This window comes from Zingiber officinale, chromosome 8B (genome assembly GCF_018446385.1).
Source record: "Zingiber officinale cultivar Zhangliang chromosome 8B, Zo_v1.1, whole genome shotgun sequence".
In the NCBI taxonomy this organism is placed as follows: Eukaryota; Viridiplantae; Streptophyta; class Magnoliopsida; order Zingiberales; family Zingiberaceae; genus Zingiber; species Zingiber officinale.
The window spans coordinates 61222033-61242079 of record NC_056001.1 but is presented as its reverse complement, the minus strand read 5'-3'; the positions used below and the strand labels follow the sequence as shown (position 1 = coordinate 61242079).

At 41.0% G+C, this 20047-nt stretch overlaps 5 protein-coding genes across 5 annotated transcripts; 4 read left to right on the top strand and 1 right to left on the bottom strand.

Annotated features, from left to right (window-relative positions):
* The first annotated feature begins 373 nt into the window (after positions 1–373).
* LOC122015653 (40S ribosomal protein S15a-1) lies at positions 374–2078 on the top strand. Its single transcript, XM_042572653.1, has 4 exons — positions 374–519; positions 1308–1451; positions 1532–1692; positions 1799–2078. The coding sequence occupies exons 2-4, from the start codon at positions 1319–1321 to the stop codon at positions 1895–1897; spliced, it is 393 nt and encodes a 130-aa protein (XP_042428587.1). The 5' UTR covers positions 374–519; positions 1308–1318; the 3' UTR covers positions 1898–2078.
* Positions 2079–3260: 1182 nt separating this feature from the next.
* On the top strand, positions 3261–3872 carry LOC122017817. The gene has a single exon (XM_042575520.1). It carries the CDS (start codon positions 3378–3380, stop codon positions 3759–3761), a length of 384 nt encoding a protein of 127 aa, XP_042431454.1. The 5' UTR covers positions 3261–3377; the 3' UTR covers positions 3762–3872.
* LOC122017816 lies at positions 3824–4686 on the bottom strand. The gene has a single exon (XM_042575519.1). It carries the CDS (start codon positions 4489–4491, stop codon positions 3916–3918), a length of 576 nt encoding a protein of 191 aa, XP_042431453.1. The 5' UTR covers positions 4492–4686; the 3' UTR covers positions 3824–3915.
* A 946-nt stretch (positions 4687–5632) lies between these two features.
* On the top strand, positions 5633–6704 carry LOC122015984. Its single transcript, XM_042573106.1, has one exon. It carries the CDS (start codon positions 5800–5802, stop codon positions 6469–6471), a length of 672 nt encoding a protein of 223 aa, XP_042429040.1. The 5' UTR covers positions 5633–5799; the 3' UTR covers positions 6472–6704.
* Positions 6705–15320: 8616 nt separating this feature from the next.
* LOC122013883 lies at positions 15321–17790 on the top strand. Its single transcript, XM_042570095.1, has 3 exons — positions 15321–15437; positions 15513–16953; positions 17051–17790. Exons 2-3 carry the CDS (start codon positions 15621–15623, stop codon positions 17788–17790), a joined length of 2073 nt encoding a protein of 690 aa, XP_042426029.1. The 5' UTR covers positions 15321–15437; positions 15513–15620.
* The last annotated feature ends 2257 nt before the right edge of the window (positions 17791–20047 follow it).

Genomic DNA, 20047 nt, shown 5'->3' with positions numbered 1-20047 from the left:
TCAAACTGTAATATTTATAGACACTCTAATTTGATAGGAACATCTCTTTATTTCCATTATATGAGGGTATCTTTGGACACTACAGGAGCACCTTAGTAAAAACAGCCCGAACAAATACAATGTTATTAGAGTAATTTTTTTTTAATATTCGATAGCTAAATTATTTTAGTTCATTTATTAGATAAATTTAAAATATAATTTATACATATTCAAAAAGTCGATCTCTGCAAATGTTAAAAAATCATTTCATGGGCAAGAACCCCATGTATTTTAAGGTTTGATGGTCACGTGCATCACACCTGCAACTAAAGACGGTGTACCATATAGCTACTTTGGGCCGGTCCGTTTTGAGAACTTGAACAAGATTGGGCCAGAAATTTAGGGCATGGATGAGGACACAACGGATCCAACTCTTTTTTATAGTCTAACAGGGAGAAAACGCCGCTTTCCTTTGATTCTCTTTCCGGTTAGGGTTTTGCGTGGTGTTCTCGTTGCAGACATCGCAGTTCATTTAGCAAGGTGTGTTCTTTATCTACTTTTTATTCCGGAATCTCTTTTCTGTCTAGGTGAAGGATCTTCTTCTCATAGATCGTTCTGGTTTTTCAGCATTTGTGGTATGGGTTGTTGGTGTTTCTTCTTCATACGTGTGCGTATTCTTTATATTTTCCTTTGAATATTAACAAAGGTTTTCTTTTGTCTTGCTGAGAATAATTTTTCGATCTGTATAATGAAGGCCTTCAATTTCTTTTGTATGTTGATAACTAAATCGTTTGACGTGTCTTTGATCTCTTCAATATTTCCTGCGCTATTATTTACCGGCGATTAAGAATTTTATGGTTGTAATTATTGTCACAATTCTTTCAATCTACAAATTGCAAGTATTTTGTCCCTTTAAAACACTCTCTTGGATGAAAGTTTTTTTTTCATTTAATTGATGAAAATCATAAAAATAACCTAAATTTAGTTGATTATAACCTATATGGTTACTTCTCCAAGCCTTCATGGGTGAAGATCCAACCATGACAGCCTCTTTTCGTGAAGTTATTTTGATTATCAATATATGTAGGATCTGCTATGTTGCCTTTTACATTAGGAAGAACTTACCGTTTATATGCTTTATGCTTCCTTTTAATCTAGCTTGTTGAGTTAAACTTAGATTACTGAGTACATTGCTTAGCTAACTGTTAAGATGTTATTAGGTTATAGCATGAGGAATCCTTTTTTTTTTTTTTTTTTGAGGTATTGATTAGTGGTGAAATTTTTTAGACTAAATCTGCATATAAAGATGATTATTCTCATCTCTGCAGAATTAATCAGGATGGTGAGAGTCAGTGTCCTGAATGATGCTCTCAAGAGCATGTACAATGCCGAGAAGCGCGGAAAGAGGCAGGTCATGATTAGACCTTCCTCGAAAGTGATAATCAAGTTTCTTCTTGTTATGCAGAAACATGGTTTGTGCTTGGCCAACATCATTGTTCTGATGCTTCAACCATTTCAGTTTGGTAAATTTTTTATGTTAATGGTTTTGCAGGCTACATTGGTGAGTTTGAATATGTGGATGACCACCGCTCTGGTAAAATTGTTGTCGAGTTGAATGGCAGGTTGAACAAATGTGGTGTTATTAGTCCCCGCTTCGACGTGGGTGTCAAAGAGATCGAATCTTGGACAGCCAGGCTGCTTCCATCTCGCCAGGTAAATTTGCTTGATTCCTTTGTTTTCGTCTCCAGTTCCTGAATAGTTATTCCATTTCATTTCTCCCTGTTAATGGTAGATTACATCTAACTATACTATCATACAGTTTGGTTACATTGTGCTGACAACATCTGCCGGAATCATGGATCATGAAGAGGCAAGACGAAAGAACGCCGGTGGCAAAGTTCTTGGCTTTTTCTACTAGATCCTTTTCAGCTCCCCTACTCATACGTTTAAGATAGGTTTGATTGATTTCCTTCGATGCCTTTGGACTATTTTTGCTAAAAACATCTGAACTTTTCCATCTTGATAGTTGTATTAAGTGTTTAAGATCTTTGTGATACTTTTGCTGAAGGAATGATGAACTCAATTACATCTTTTTTTCATGTTGGTGTCTGCAAGTTGAACTTGTGATTGCTGTTAATTTTGTTAGCAAATTTATAATTTATCTCTATGAAGATTTTTTCAGGTTTACTTTCATAGAAGATGTATGCAGGTTTTCTATGAAGATGTTTTGATATATAAAATAAATAAGTTTAAACATTGCTTAGCTCAATTTGTTAAGGTTCGTGGTCATGAATAAATTTATTTATATGAAATTTAATTATAAAAAATAGCATGTTTTTTTATTAATGTTATATATATATATATATTTTTTTTTTTCAAATTTAATATTTATAATATGTTTAAAATAATATAATTTTTATGAATAAATAAAAAATTAATATTAATTATGAGAATAGTAATGTGCTCTCTTGATAGAGGGTGTTTGGTTGAATTATAAGTTTTTCAAATTTAGTTGGTAAAATTTTTTTCATTATAAGTTATCAAAATAAATTATTTTTAAGTTTATAAATTATTTTTTTAAAAATATGGAAGTAGAAGACCCTACTTTTTTTTTAAGAAATTTTATTTTATTAAGTTTTTTTAAAAATATTCTTATGTAATTTTATAAATTTTTATTTTATCTTCCATGAATTTTTATAAACTTAATATCCCTTTATTATATATTTTTGATAAATTTATTAATAAAAAGAACTAAAAATTTTTTTATATAAAGGATTAAAGTTTTTTTTTTTTTGTCAATAACTACAAATATGATATTATTTATTTATTTTTAAGAATTATTTTTTTATTTAAACTAATTATAATAATAAATTTTATTTATCATGATAATTTCAAAATATATCATTCTAAAATTTTTTCTTTTGGATAAATTTAGCTCTTTGTTAATTGTATTATATTTTTTTTAATAATTTTATTAATAAAAAAATCTTATAATACTAAACAGATCAATATATTAAGTTCAACTAATAATATTATTATACTTGTAAGGTAATTATTTATTTGATATTTAATTTATAAATTTCTAGAATTAAATTTTATACTATTTAATAAATAAGTTATTTCCGGCTTCTTTCTTAATTTTATATATTTTTGGTTTAGAAGTATTCCTTCCTGGTTAAGTTTTATTTATTTATTATATTTTTCTGTGCGTCAAAGAATTGGAAAGAAGCGGGCGAAGTAGGTTGGACCCCACTCTCTCTGAATCACCACCATCTCCTTTTCGCCCGCTTACCTACTCCAAACTAACCTACCCTCTCGGGCACTCACACGCATCTCCATTCTACTCTCTTCCTTTATACAAATTCCATTTCCGCTTCTTCTTTCCCAACTCGATCGACATGGCGCTCGCCTTCCTCCCGGCGGCTCTACGGGCGGTGCTTCTCCTCCGTCGTCGCCCGCTTCTCCTCTACGCGGTCGCGTGGTCGGCCCTCCTCACCGCCACTGTCGCCGTCGCGTCCTTCTCCCCGGAGCTGGCCTTCGTGTGGGCCGCCATGCCGAGCTCCTCCTTCTCCCGCGCGTGCGCCGGGGGGTCCGCCCCGATGGTGCGGGTCCCTACGGAGGGGCCTCGAGAGGTGGTGTGCGTCCCGGCGGGGCTCTTCCGGCGGTCGGCGATGGACATGGTGGTGCCGCCTCTCTTCGCCGCCTTGGTCGTCGGCGGCTCCACCTGCTTCGTCCGGGCCGTGGGGCTGTGGGAGTACGAGGAAGATTCCGTCGACTCATGACCGTGTCGAATTTCGGAATTTGTCTCCTTGCTAATTGACGCTTACTTTGTACGCATAGAACGGACAAAGATAATAATGTAATAAAAAGTAAAAACACGCTATTTTCTCACAGTACAGAGCAAGCTTGCGATCGATGAATGGAAAATCGAACAAATTAACGGCAGAAACGCCGGCGGACGAAGCCTTTGAGGGCGCCAAGCGCCTCCGGAATGCTCATCTCCCGCTGTTTGAAACTGACCGCGGCCCAAAGGATGAAGAGGACGAAAATCCAGAGGAGGATGTCTAATGAGAGCTTCGTCTTGGGCTGCGACGAGATGAAGGTAAGGACGAGGGAGGAGTAGGCGACGGCGAAGGGCCACCGGATGAGGCGCGAGCCGGTGGAGGCGCCGGTGAGCAGCGCGAGCGTCATGAGCATGGAGCTACCGAACCCGGTCCAGCTGCCGGTCATGAAAAGCCAATAGCGGTGGTGGTGCTTGTGGCGGAGAATGGAGTCGCCGGCCTGGTACCCGGCGCCGTCTTCTTGGTAGTAGCCGCTGGGAAGGTTGGTGCCTAGCTGGTAGGTGAGCGTGGTGATGAGCGTGGCGACGAGGAGGACGACGTTGCGATCGTTTCGCTCCCAGCCCGCGTGTTGCCGTCGTTGTGGTGGCTCGTTGGGAGGTTCCGGCGCCGGTGCGCCGTTGCCGATCCCATTCATCGGTATCCCGATCTCGACCGCCTGCGGCTTAGACATTCGGCGTCGCGGACGAGGATCGGCACTTCCTCGGTTTGCTCCTCAAATGGCAAAATATATGAAGTAGATTGATCATCGCGTTCACATCATGGACTTGGCTGATTGGGGGCGTTGCTGTGTAATGGCAAGGCGATTTCCAAGAAATCGCCCAAGGAAAGGATAGGAAACGAGGATGAAGATAAGGTGAGAAAACGCTCAGTTGCAGGGAAGGACTCCATCTTTTCCCTCATTAAATCTTAGTTGAGTTAAATATTTTAAAAATTAATTTTTAAATGTATATAAATTATACTTTATTTTACTTAATAAATGAATTAAGGAAAGACACAAAGAGCTGAAAACTTTCAGTTCGAATCAAAGTGTTGCTTAGATCTAGTTGTTCTTCTGCAGCTCAATGAAAAGTTTGGTGGACTCGAAGTTCGAGCTGAAAACATAAAGGCAAAAGTGTCATTCAAATTACACAAAGCGATAAATTACTGATGATAAATTTTATTTGAGTATCAACTGGGTTACATCTGCAAAGACGATCATGAGGTACTCAAATGATATTGTAATAACATTGTTGTCATAACTAGATATAAATAGCGAAACACAGACGCTGCTAATCTTGTAATTGGAGGAACGCTCTCCGAACCCATATCATCGTATTCATTCATGGCCGCACACAGTGACAGCTTTACATAAACGACACCACGCCCACTTCTCCTCTCCCATGTGACCCGCTCTCGGAAACAACGCACCCTCACCCACCATCCAAATCCACCGTCCAGCCACCACCACCACCACGCCATCGCCACTCGCCATCTCTAAACCTTGACCGCCCTCGCTAATACTCTCTCTCTCTCTCTCTCTCTCTCTCTCTCTCTCTCTCTCCACTTTTCTCCTCCTAAAAAGCTGCCCCACGGGGTTATCTCGGCTGGTAAAGGCATGGAAGTTTACCACTGAGAACATAGGTTCGAGTCCGCAGGGTAACGGGGATTTATTCCCTATCCCTGTGCAAAAAAGTCTCGGCCCACTGCGTACTTGCCACCGAGCTACCGTGATTTACCTCCCTCATGATGACCCTGGGCAGGGTGCGTCGGGGGCCCTGAGGGCGAGGGTTTCACCTTTTTTGCCACTTTTCTCCTCCCAAAAAGCTGCCAAAGAGCCGCATGTTCTCCTCTCACGGGCGAGCTCGGAGTCCTCAAAATGCGATCTTGCTGGCAAAGCTTCCAGCTTGATGTAGGATTCTCGGTTTCCTGATTCCAAAATGCCATCTCGATGGTAAAGTTGTAATCTCGCTCAGTTTCACCGGGCGATGCTTGCGGAGAGATGAAACCATTGGGATGTTTGGGGATTGGCCTGAGCATCGTCTCGGGTTGCCTTTTGTTGGCCCTTGTTGCGGAGTTGTACTATTTCTTCTGGTGGAAGAAGAGAAGAAGTAACGTAGACATCGAGCGGAGCTTCTCCATCCCTGGGAAGGAGCTCCCCTACCTCTTCTGCTGGAAGAAGCCTAGTTTTCTAATCCCCGCAGCTCTCAATTCTGACGGAATCTGCACTGGAGCAGACCATTCCGACGACGGCCATGGCCAGCCGAAGCCATTAGAAGACGACGCAGAGCTGATGTGCCTTGCAGGTTACCAGAGGTCTCTCTTCACCATCGAAGAGGAGACGCAGGATGACTTGGAGTCTTGTGGGAGCAAGAAAGGTCCCATCAGGAAGAGCTTGAGGGACTTGCTCCAGTCTAATGAAACTCCCACCGCGACTCCTCTTTCCTCCCCTGCTCTGACTCCAATGGCTTGTCAAAAGAAAACCATGCTCCACTCGCAGCCTGAGGCTTCTTCATCTCCACCGCCAACCTTCAAGTTCCTCAGGGACGCGGAGGAGAAGCTGTACAGGAAAACTCTGGTGGAAGAAGCACTGAAGGTCCAAATAAGCTGCAGGCAGATGGAGAACAGAGACAGAGGGCAACAGAGTTCACAGGTGAAGATGAACATAAATTAAGCTGTTTTTCCTTTGCATGTCTCTTGCAGTTCGATTGTTCGGGTCTTCTCCGCTTCAGGTGGCGAATCTGGTACGTGCAATTGCTGAAAAAACACAATTCTTTTTCGTTTTCTGTAATGCTTTTCGATCAGATAGATCTGGTCTAACATTGTACAAAGCACTGGAAAAGATGCATATTTGCTGCTTCTTTTCAGCACAATTAAGGCCAGTTTAATCAATGCAACTTCATCTCATTTGCGTTCCTTCTTTCCTCAGCTTAAAATCTCGGAGTTTTTTCTTAGTTCCTAAGCTATAAAAAAATGGCGAATTAGGTATCTTCATGGAATCTAATGATTGAAGGGTTGTGAAAGTTGAGAAGGGACATCAACGTTGACGATTCTCAATTGGCTGGAAATTGCTCTGGTTCGATAATAAAGGTGAAGAAAAAAGTGTTCAAACGTTGAAGAGAAAGAATGCTAATTAAGAACAGTTTGGTTAAAAGATTTAACAGAAGTGTTTTTTATGAAAAAATTAAGAGAGTTAGAAACTCATTAATTATTTGATTGAAACTAGAATAAAAAAAATTACAAAAATAAGTATTCGGAGTTCATGCATACTGATACGGTGAATAAGATGAGATCGACGGGTCGAAATTAAAAAAATCAGCTGATATGATAATCGAAGTAAAGAAGGGGTTAATATTCAGGACCAATAAGGTTGGTCGACTTGGTCGAGTGGTCATCCAATCGGATTCTTGGTTTGATCGGAGCTCAAGTCCCTCAATATAAATGAAACCCTCGAGCTAAGTCAGTATCATTCAGAGCAGAGTCCTCTTCGTCACTCCAGATAGCATGAGCTACTATTCCGAATGGATGATTTAGCCGATCGGATCATACGGCCGATCGGACACACTGGATACTTAATCTTACGAGATTCATTGACCAAACTGGGAGACCGAGCAAAGACCGAGTCTTTGATGACTTTCCTTAGATATGATCTGAATGCTCTTACATACGACAATCAATTAGATTGTCGAAGGGAACCCGGTCGGTTTGTCAACTAAGCATACTAAGGACCCCTCAATCCAACAATCCCATATTCTTTCTTGTCGTTTTGTGTAACAACTATCAGAGAATCAAAGAAATATTCTTTGTGACAGTTGTATGGTAGAAGTTTCTATGCAGAGAATGCAGGTCAATTTTGGGAAAGGTGTCAGAACATCTTTATGGTCTATCCTTTTTTAAAAATGTTTTGAGATATGTACATGGACAAATAGCAACACTATAAAAAGGGATCTCCATCTACAGGCGTAATTGCACAATGCTACACAACTTTACACATCCATAATCACTGTTCATTCTACCGTTCATCATCTTCAACTAGATCACTGTCACTGACTTGAGCGTCAGAGTGCTTGCACCGAGGACCCATCCCTATGCTAGTTACAAACGTTCCTTTTGTCACGTAGGACCACTTAGAGTCATTTTTTCCAGCTAGGAGTCTTCTCCAAGTCAATATCAGAGTCATTTGCCCAGTGCGCAATCTTCCCTGATTTTAGACATGATCAAATTTGACACTGTCTCCGTGGGAACTTCGCCTAAATCTAAAATCCGGAGATGGAAGAGGTTGGATGACTCACTATCATTACCTTATCACAAGAAAACTTGGAGCTACTAATAGCTGCCCGAGCTCAAAGATTGGTACAACGGCAACAAGCAGTAGCTGGGTTCCCTTCGTAGAGCAACTCAACTGTGTCAATAGCGGACCCTCACACTAAGCAAGAGACCAAAGTGGGGGGACCGATCGGGTGCCAACCAGTTCATCCTCTTTCGGCTAGCTTTGTGCACAGCCAATTAGTTAGTCGCTCGTGCCCCCATCCCTGGTCGCATATCATCGGACATTATCTTGCACACCATTTGACGATATGGGTCGAGCAGAAAGGCCCTCAGAATCATCTTCTAGGGATGCACCCATTCGAGAGCCGCAAAAGGGAAAGGCTCATGTCCCTAGTGGTTCTTTCGAGAGGATAAACATGTCATTCTCTCAAGAAATTTTGGACGACAGACTGCTGAGCCACTTTTGACCTTTGATGATCGAAGAATACGGAGGAGCGATCAACCGAGAGGAACATCTGCTTAAATTTGAAAATACTTCAGACCTTCATCAATACACAGATGACGTTAAGTGCCAAGTCTTTTTCACCACTATTTCCGGCTCGACACAAAGATAGTTCAATCGACTTCTAGCCGAGTCCATTTGATGCTTCAAAGATTTTTCACAAAGCCTTCCTGCACCATTTTGCCAGCTGCATGAGGCATCAAAAGATCAGCCTAAGTCTGTTCACGCTTAAGTAAGGGGCCAAGGAATCCCTATGAGCATACATCAAGCGATTCAACCAAGTGACGCTAGATGTTCCGTCTACCACTTCTGAGATATTAATAAGCACCTTCTCCCAAGACCTTTTAGAAGGAGAGTTCTTTCAAGCCCTTATCAGAAAGCTCGTAAAGGACTTTGACGACCTACTGGAGAAAGTTGTCAAATACATTAATGTAGAGGAAGCTCAAGCCACCCAGAAAAAGGACGTGAGTCTTAGCTCCAATCGACCAAATCGATCGGAGACCACCATCATCTTCGAAATGCGCCAGAGACCCTCGCTCGAATCTCCCGCTAGTCCGGGAAGAGAGAGTAGTGGGGGAAGCAGATCAATCACCACTTGAAGGCGTAGGTATTTTTGTGATTACCATCAATCCGCTCACCATGCTACCATTGAATACCATCAACATGGCAAGAGGTTCCGTCGAATGACGGAGTTAAGAGAAGCAATTAAGGGATCATCCTCGCTCCCTTCTCAAGGATCACTCTTAAGAACATAGTGGGAAAATCTTGGTTGATGTTCAGACCAAATATCTGACTGACATCTCCATTCGAGATAAATTTCAATCTGTCATCCACTTGGCAACCCCAATCGGCAGCTCAGCCATACCAAGCGGTTCTTCCATCCCTATTTAACATCATGAGATTATCCTCTCAGAACAACTCAACACATAAGTCTAAAATTTAAATTTTATAATTTAAAATTCAAAATATATCTCTATTTTTAGCAATGTAGAAAGTCCAAAAGCCAAGGCATTCGGGTCATACACCGCGCCTCCAATCTCCAAGGCATTCTGGTCAAACACCGTGCCTCCAAGTCCTAAGGCATTTGGGTCATATATTGTGCCTCCAGCTCTCCAAGGCATTCGGGTCATACACCGTGCCTCCGAACTCCAAGGCATTCAGATCATACACCGTGCCTCCGAACTCCAAGGCATTCGGGTCATACACTGTGCCTCTAGTTCTTTAGGCATTCAGGTCATATACCACGCCTCTAAACTCTAAGGCATTCGGGTCATACATTGTATCTCCAGCTCTCCAAGGCATTCGGGTCATACACTGTGCCCCCGAACTCCAAGGCATTCGGGTCATACACTGTGCCTCTAGTTCTTTAAGGCATTCAGGTCATCTACCATGCCTCTAAACTCCAAGGCATTCGGGTCATACACTGTGCCTCCATCTATCAAAGGCATTCGGGTCATATACCGTGCCTCCAAGCTCCCAGACATTCATGTCATATACTATGCCTCTACTCTCTAACACATTCGAGTCATACACCGTGCCTATGTCCCGAACTCTCATGCCGCTCGACCGAGTTATAAGAGAGCTTGCCCTTGTGCCTGTCCTAGACTCTCGTGCTATTCGGCCGAGTTATAAGCGAGCTTGCCCTTACGCCTATCCCAGAATCTCGTGTTGCTTGACCGAGTTATAAGTGAGTCAGCCTTCACACCTGTTCCAAACTCTTGCGTCGCCCAGCCGAGTTATAAGCAAGCATGCCCTCGTGCCCAAGTCCCAGACTTTTGTATCGCTCGGCCGAGTTATAAACAAGTCTGCCCTCGCGCCTAAGTCCTAGACTCTCGTGTCGCTCAGCCGAGTTATAAGCGAGCTTAGCCTCGTGCCTATCCCAGACTCTCGTGCTGCTTGACCGAGTTATAAGTGAGTCTGCCCTCGTATCCAAGTCCCAGACTCTCATACCGCTCGACCGAGTTATAAGCAAGTCTACCCTTGCGCCCAAGTCCCAGACTCTTGTGCCACTCGGCCAAATTATAAGCGAGCTTACCATCATGGTTATCATAAACTCTCGTGCTACCCGACCGTGTTATAAATGAGCTTGCCCTCGCGCCTTTCTCAGATTCCCGTGTCGCTCGGTCAAGTTATAAGTGAGCTTACTCTCGTGCCCAAGTCCTAGAATCTTGTGTCGCTCGACAGAGTTATAAGCAAGCCCTCCCTCGCGCCCAAGTCCCAGACTCTCATGTCGTTCAACCGAGTTGTATGTGAGCCTGCCCTTACGCCTAAGTCCTAGACTATGGTGCAACTTGACCAAGTAATAAGCGTGCTTGGCCTTACGCTTGTCCGAGACTCTCAAACTTTTCGGGCAAGTTATAAGTGAGTCTGCCCTTGCGCCCAAGTCTCAGACTCTCGTGCCACTTGGCAGAGTTATAAACGAGTCTGCCCTCGCACCTAAGTCCCAAACTCTCATGCCACTCGACCGAGTTATAAGCGAGCTTGCCCTCGAACTTGTCCCAAACTCTCATGTCATTCGACTGAGTTATAAGTGAGCTTGCCCTCACGCTTGTCTTAGATTCTTGTTCCGCTTGGCCGAGTTATAAGCAAGTCGGCCCTCTCACTTATCCTAGACTCTCGTGTCACTCGACCGAGTTATAAGCAAACCTACCCTCACACCCAAGTCCCAGACTCTTGTGCCATTTGATCGAGTTATAAGCGGACCTACCCTTGCATCTGTCCGGACTCTCGTGTCGTCTGGCTGAGTTATACGCGAGGTTACTCTCACGCCTATGTCCCAGACTCTCGTGTTGACCGACCAAGTTATAAGTGAGTTTGGTCTCGCATCTAAGTCCCAAACTCTCGTGTCGACCGGTCGAGTTATAAGTGAGCATGTTCTCGCGTCCAAGTTCTAGACCGTTGTGCTGACTGATCAAGTTATAAGCGAGCATGTTCTTGCGCCTAAGTCCCAAACTCTCATGCCGATTGGTCGAGTTATAAGCGAGTTTCCACGTCCATTTTGACCATCTAGTTGTACGGTCACTTGACCAATATTACCCAAATCGGAGATTGTCGAGTCAAGCATTGCATGAATACACTCAGGCAGAATAGCGCAAAAAGACATGAAGGTCTAGTTAGTTGATCTTCCAGCCTCATTCGAGTATACTTGAAAAGGGATGCTTGTGATATGACGAATAAGGTAGGGCCCCCTGGGGCGGGTTGAAGTCAAGGAAATCGGATGATATGACAGTCAAAGTCAAGGAGGGGTCAACACTCGGGGCCAACATGGTCTATCATCTTGGCTGAGTGGTCATCTGATCAGACTCTTGGTCCGGTCATAGCCCGAATCCCTCAATATAGAAGAAACTCCGAGCTAAGCCATGCCATTTAGAGCAGTCCTCTTCGTCACTCAAGATAGTGCGAGCTATTGTTCTGGCTGGGTGATTTAGCGAATAGGATCATATGCCCGATTGGACACACTAGACACGTCTTACCAGATTCATTGACCAAATTAGGAGGTCGGGGGAAGACTGAGTCCTTGATGACTTTCCTTAAATATGATCTAACTGCTCTTACATACAACAGCTGATCGAACTATCGAAGGGAACCTAGTCGGTTTGTCAACTAAGTATACTAAGGCCCCTCAATTCGATGACCCCATATTCCTTTTTGTCGTCTTGTGTAATAGTTGTCAGAGAATTAAGGGAATAATCTCTGTGCTAGCTATACGGTAGAAGCTTCTATACCGAGATTGTGGGTTCATTTTGAAAAAAGTGTCAGAATATTTTTATGGTTTATCCTTTTTTGGAAATACTTTGAGATTTGTGCACAGTCAAACATAATACTATAAAAAGGGGTCTCCATCTACAGGCGTAGGTACGCGATGCTACACAACTTTACGCATCCATAATTATTATTCGTTCTACTGTTCATTGTCTTCAACTAGATCACTGAATTGAGCGTCAGAGTGTCTACGTCGGGGATCTATCCTTGGCTTGGTTGTTGACGTTCCTTTTAACATGCAAGACCGCTTGGAGATATTTTTTTCAGCTAAGTGCCTAGTCAATATCAAAGTCATTTGCCTAGTGCACTATCTTTCCCGATTTTATATATGATCACATACATATATTATGGACATCGTCCCCTGGCCAATGCTTGTGTTTGAGTTCAAGTCGTCCTAGCTCAAGTTGAGTCCGCTCGGTTGGCCAAACTAACTCATACTCACGTATATTTACACGATAATATTTAGTTGAACTATCTCTTCATTTGGAATAATCTCCTCTTGCTTTACAATGGAAAAGAAATGCGGCAATTTTTAGACTAAAGAGCATTAAAGTTACAAAATTCCTAAACGATGCACTTAATCTTTAGATTTCTTAGAGGATATACTTGTTTCCTATTTTATCATGGTGCTCCATTCAAATAACAATATCATTTTTAGTGTTACATAAACTCTAAAATCGACTGTTGCTATATTTTGAAATTCACATTTTTATTTGAATACAATACTACAGTAGTTGTATTTTTTTTTTTGTATGCACCATAATGGTTACGGAAGGGATAAGATGAAAAATAAAATAGTCTTTTAAAAAAATTAAAAATTAGTTGCTTGTTTTAAAATTTTTTAAAAATTCCCCGACTTTAAATACTAAAAGAAATGCTTTTATATGATAAAAGATGATTCGCTTGTCTCAAGTATTTTCATCAATCTGTCCTTAAATCAATACGGATAAGGTAAATTATGAATGACTACTAACTATTAGTATAAATAACCAAGACATGAGGAAGGGCCAACACGAAAGAAATGCTCTCAGGAATCGTAATAACTTGAAGTTAGTATCAAATTCAAAAGTCTGATAGGTAGCCCCCTTCGTGCAAAACCATCAATGCTACAGGATTCAATCGTAGCCTGCACGTGTAAAAATGTGCACCTCTTTTAGAAAATAAAGATTCATTATATTAACGATTCCCTAGTATTTGTCCCATTAATATAGAGAGAGGTAAATATAGATATACATATGTTAGGTATATTGTAAGGTAAACTTGACCCTTGATCATTATATTAAAGATATCATACGTCCATCATCTACATTAGATGTTGGGGGCAAAGTGTCCACCTCTCAAGTTCTCAAGTAGTGATGCCATCCATGTTTGCTTAGTTTTTCCAACACCCAATCTCAACTTCTGATGTTGTATCCACTGTACACCTCTCAAGTTGGATAACGGTGGCATGACACACCACATGATTCATTCTCTTCTTTCATTCTATATTTAAGCCAATTATGAAGTAGTGGTCCTATGTGTCCATTTGCTCAACTTCACTTCTTGTCCATGTGTGGAGTCACAAGGGAGGTCAGGTCAGGACAAAGGTCAGAAGCTGAAGCTTTGATAAAAATTAAAAAGCACAAACAAAAAGAAGAAGATTTTGCCTTCACTTCTTTGTTCATCCGTGATCAACTAACTGAATATGTAATTAGAAGAAAGATTTTGGGTAGGGACTAACAACACATGTCCTCTCATGCAGACTTCTAGTTGAGGGTTTTCCTTTGTTTTTTTAGCTTTCAATCTTTCTTGTTTGTGTTTGAATTTTATTGTTTGTAGAAGGTAACCTAATTGATAAACTAAGTTGTCCATATCATCAGCAATTGTTTGTTTAAGAAGAGAATCTGACACCTCAGTTAGAGGAGGTGATGCATTTATTTTTTATTATTTCTATTAATCTAGATATTTAGTCATACAAATCTGACTAATTTTGAAAATAGACGGTCCTCTATGAATTTGTCCATCGAATAAATTCGTAAGTGCCCATGATAATTTAATGTAAAGTCTCCTCTTGTTCTAGCTGAATTTTGAATCGTGTTACTTTGTGAATCCATTAAATATCTTACTACTATTGCATTGTGCCCGGAGTCTCAAATTATTTAGTTAGGCATGCTAATAGTATATTGTGGATATTTATACAAATCTAATGATTCCACACATAAAGTTCATATTTTTAACATGTCGATACCCTCAATAAAAAAAAAGAAGAATTCGATGTATGAAGCTCCTGTTTACATAAAAATTTATTGTACTCTGTCTTATCTTATATGTTACAAATGTTTATCTTCATAACTCGAATATCTGACCTTAAGATTATATGATAGTAACACTAAGATTCATAGAATAAATTTTTGAACCTCAAATCAATTTAGGCAAGTTCCCGATGGTGAATACCCATAATCGTTTGCCCCAATAATTCACTTAGCTCTAATTATAGCCCACAGCTTCTCTTCTAGCCTACCACTTAGAACCAATACGAACAGTAGTATGAAAATCCTAATAACTATTATTAGCTTTGATCATAAATTGAGATTAGAAAAAAAAAACAAACAAAAAGAACAAGAAAAGAGAGAGGATGAGCGCATGCTTCTCCCTCCCTCCAATCTCATCTACCTAATTGGCAACACACCAAAACATTTGCAATCTCATCTCCAAACCATTTCTCTTCTTCTTGTTCTTCTTCAATCGATCACCCACTGTGGATCTTGTGATCCATTCCATTCTGTTAACCTTGACGGAGAATTGAGGAAGAATTTAATGGCCGATGGCTCCTCCAAAATCTTGCATGAGAATGACAGAACCCGAGGATGCATGCAGAGGTTTCTTCATTTCCTCGACCTTCACCAGCGCCTTCGCTTGCCCAAAACTCTTACCTATCCAAGACAGATCCCACGAATAAGTAGTTCTTTTACCTCCAATGAACAAACACATCAATCAATTCATAAACTTGTTTGGCTAAGTGCATTCTTTCTGCAGGGGTCAGATCTCCAAAGAAGAAACAAAATGCTGCTGCTTTCGAGGATGACCGGAATGATACGGAAAAGGATGCAACCTCGTCCGTCCGCTCCGTAAGTGTAGAGCTAAGATTTTGGACGTGGTGTATTTTTTTGTTTTCTTCTCATGCTAATTGACCGAATGCTCAGGCCAAGCATGGCAGAAGCTACACTCGTGTTCTAGTGAAGAATCTAATAGCCAGGAGGAGATCAGGAGACAAGGATAAGAAGCAGAGCACCACTCCCTCGGCGTCGCAAATGAAGCGGACCTTTTCGATTCATCATATGGATTCTAACGATTATGTTGCTCAAGATCCTGAATCAATAAAGCAAATAACAACTGAGAGAGCTGATAATGTGGAGGTGGATTCTGAACAAGCAATTGGTCCTGGTTCTTCTTCTGCACACAGAGTGTTGCCAATTTTGCAATGCACAAGTGATACTAGTGTAGGTGATGTGGAGTTTAGAGACAACAGTTCTCCGAAAAAGGCTACACCGGTTTCGTCGTATCGATTTTGCAGGAGCAGGAGCAGCATAGATGGATTGAGTCGTGACCAGCTGCATGAGCTCTTGAATCTAATAGCAGAGGGACAGACAGAAAATGATGCAAATGCTGGCACTGAACTCTATCAGTCAATGTTCATGGACATAATGCAGAAGCTCATGAAGAACAAGGACTTGTTCTTGATGTTCCTGCAGGATCATTCGGTTTCAGAAAAGGAACTTAGGAAATCTGGTTCTTTTCCTGGACCAGGATGGTTCCACATAAATAGTCTCTCAACCTTTGATCATAAAGAAACCGAAAATGGATCGATAGGCAAGAAACAGAAGTCCATCCAAGATCGAGATTCCGACAAGGATAATAAAGATCAGAAGAATGTTACAACTGTTTCAAGACATTTTAAGGTTCTTAAGAAGAAGATAAAAGATATCATAAAGGAAAACAACAAGGAACAAGCAAGGATATCTATGGACAGTATCTTTCACAAAATTCCTTATGGAGAAAAGGCATCGAAAATTAAGATGAAAGAAACTGGACTTGCTTCTACTTCTAGCAGCAACAATAAACTCAAAAGGATGAGGAAGTCGACTTCTCTAACCGAATCTTTAGGAAGGTACTCACAATTGCTGGAATCCGTTTCGAGCACAGACGCGAAAAGATCGAGAGTAGTAGAGAATTCAGTAGAGTCCATTTCGAGCATCGAAGCTAAAAGAACTTCAAACCTGATCAAAGAGAGTAAAGATGCACCAACAAAGAAGGCACCAAGAGCTTTGGGAAGAATGTTCTCTCTTCAAGACTTGCATTCATATTCTCTAAGCAAAAATCACTCTCAGTTACCATTGAAACCGGAGAGACTGGAAGAGCAGCCAATGAAAAAGGATGGAAGTTTGAAAATCGCGGCAACCAAAGAACAAGTGTTGCCAATTAATGAGCAGAAGTTAGTAGCATATGAAGCATTAGAGTTGTCCATAATAAAAGATAGAAGCTATTGCTTTGAGGATGATTATAGCAATGATGTTCTGAGGACACCAACCGAGATCTTGGTCGCAGACTCTCGTCAAAGTTCAGAAACAGGGAATTTTTTTAGAGGTAAACTAGTTAGATTCAGCATAAAAACTACCTTTAGCAATTTTCACATTATTTCAATCCATTTCCTTCATACAAAGTGTTATATTTCTTGATTCAGAATTGAGCACTTGGAAAAGTCATACCGATATGGTTGAGCCACAGATTGATTCTGACATTGAAGCAACTCCTAGAGATGAAAATGTAGACGATCTCTTCGATGAGGCACCAAGTTTGAGAGCGAAAAAGCATGGCTCCTTCCACATACAAGTAGATGAAATGAACGAGACCGAGTTCCAATATGTGAGGAACATACTCCTGAAATCGAGAATTGGCAGTGAAGTGACCCTTGGAGAATGGTATTTGCCTGATCAACCAGTCGATCCGTCCCTATTCGAAGAAGAAGAAGAGTGCTCCTCTCAAGCTCTTATGCTCCATGGAAATGAACTAATTAACACAACACTGAAGCACATGCTTCTGTTTGATCTAATCAATGAAGTGTTGCTGCAGATATATGACACTTCGTTTGCTTATTGCCCTGACTGTCGGATTCGACCGGTGCCAGTAGGCCACCGAGTCCTGGAAGAGGTGTGGGCAGTTATTAGCCAGCATCTCAGCCATCAACTACTGCTGGACCAGACTGTGGAGAGCACTGTGGCCAGGGACTTCATGAAGAATGATGGATGGATGGACCTTAAACATGATACTGAGTTTGTGGGTCTTGACATGGAAGATTGGATATTGGAAGAATTGGTCGAGGAGATAATACTTGATTTTGATGATATATGGATCGAGAAAATTATAGTCGACTATGATGATATATCAGACCTCGAGTTCTTAGCATATCAACTTGAAGGCTAGTTAGCTCACAATCTCTTGAACATTAATCAATTGTTGCAGCATAATGTTGTAACTTAAATTAGTACTCAATGCCTGTTTTTCAAAAGATTGAGTTTTGTAACCAATAAAATTGAGTACTAATATGAACGATCTATTTAATGGGTAGATAGGTTCGCGATCGGATAAATGCATAAACACGCATACAAGCATATGATAGTTTTCGTAAAACCTAAGCCGTATGAATTCTAAAACATAAAGAACTCACATAATAATGAAATAGACAACGCTTTTCACTAAAAGCGTTGTTAAAAAAAATAGACGACTCTTTTTATAAAAAGCGTTGTCGTTTAAGTGTTGTAGAATCCTAATTTTCTTGTAGTGTCAATTATGAGGAAACTTTTTCACCAGTAGCCATGCTTAAGTCTATCCGGATACTCTTATCCATTGTCGCTCATATGGATTATGAGGTTTAGCAAATAGATGTCAAGACAGCTTTTCTTAACGGAAGTTTTGAAGAAAATCCAAAACATATATACATACAAAATATACATCAGCCACATGCGGCTGAAATATAACAACAACCGCGCAGTTAATAATCTCAGCCTACACAGCTGGACAAATATAACAACAACCACGCAGTTATATATATACAACGAATAACCCACTCGGCTGCATTAAAAACCAACACAACCTCAAACGATAACGGAAAGCCCAATACAACATAATCAACACACTGCTAGCTGGCTAGACTTTATACAACAACCACAACAACAAATACAACAACACATCAAATACAGCAATTACCAAATACAAGTAAAACATATACAAAACTCAAAACGGTCTTCAGATGTGACGTAGGACCCGGCAGACAGGATACTCCGAGCGACACCAACCATCTACAAGCTACCTGAAAATATAAATGTATACATGCGGTGGTGAGTATAGGTAACTTAGCGGGTAATGGATAAGATAGTGCATGGTCCATAAACAAACATGGAGATCACAAGTATACAGTCTCAGTAGGGAATAAAGAACATGATCATACTATCATAATCAATGCACCTAAACATATCTGACATAATATCCTGACATATAAACTGTACAAACCACAACTAACATAATGATGGATACATACCCAATCTAGAATCGACACATGGTACAATGATCAGTAAACTCATCGGCCCTGCAACAGACATACCCGTGACACCTGTGCAATATAAATACAACTGCATATACATGTAAAATAAATGACATGTATGCAGCATGACAACCATATGCAACAATCATATCTCAAACAAGTGCAACAAATCACAATCACATGCGACTAGTATCTACTAGGCATGTATGCAAATATATCCCCCTAGATACACCGCGCATCATATGCAAAAGTGCATGCATGCTCCATGGTCACCCCCACCACCTCTCCAGATACCACGACCCCTGTATGACCGAGAGGCTTGGGTCTGTGACGACTGTACTACCCTCTAGCCCACTATATAGTGGTCGAGGCGGACAGTCCGCTAGTAGCTATCTAGCTACATAGCATCAGGGTCCCTGACTGCTCACAACGGCGGATCTCACAAAGCCTCGTGACCGGGTGACAAGACAGGACTAGCGGCAACTACTCCAGCTACCACTACCCATGAGTGGTCGAGTGTGAGGCGCTATTCCCAAACCAATTGACGACTCTCTCACCACAAGGGAGATAATGGTCATCAGATGCAATGAATGATGAACATGATATATATATATATATATATATATAATCATGATACGGACGCTGTCATCATCTATGCAACAATCCAAACCACATAAATACCTCCAACATGAGTATAATCGTCATGATACCTCCACGTATCCCACCAAACATATGTACACATTACACATGCATAATCAACCAAAAATCTCTAATAATCCCACCAGACACATGTACACAAAATATAAGTACAATCAACATGCATCCTCCAGTAAAAAACAGAACAGACATGTGTATATACCCCAAACATACAATCAACACAACTCCTCCAAAAGTACATGACAAATACGTATGTACACACCACATGTAAATGTACGGTCAACAAGATGACTCCTATAACACATACCCACCTATGTACAGTTCACATCATATACCCAATCAGCATGGGAATACCAACAACCCGACAATCCCTACAAGACATACTCTACACGTGTAATCACAACAGAGTAGATATCAGGAGTGGAGACTGTATATGAATTAAATAGATCATCACAAGGGTCAAGCATAAGTATCATGCAGGAA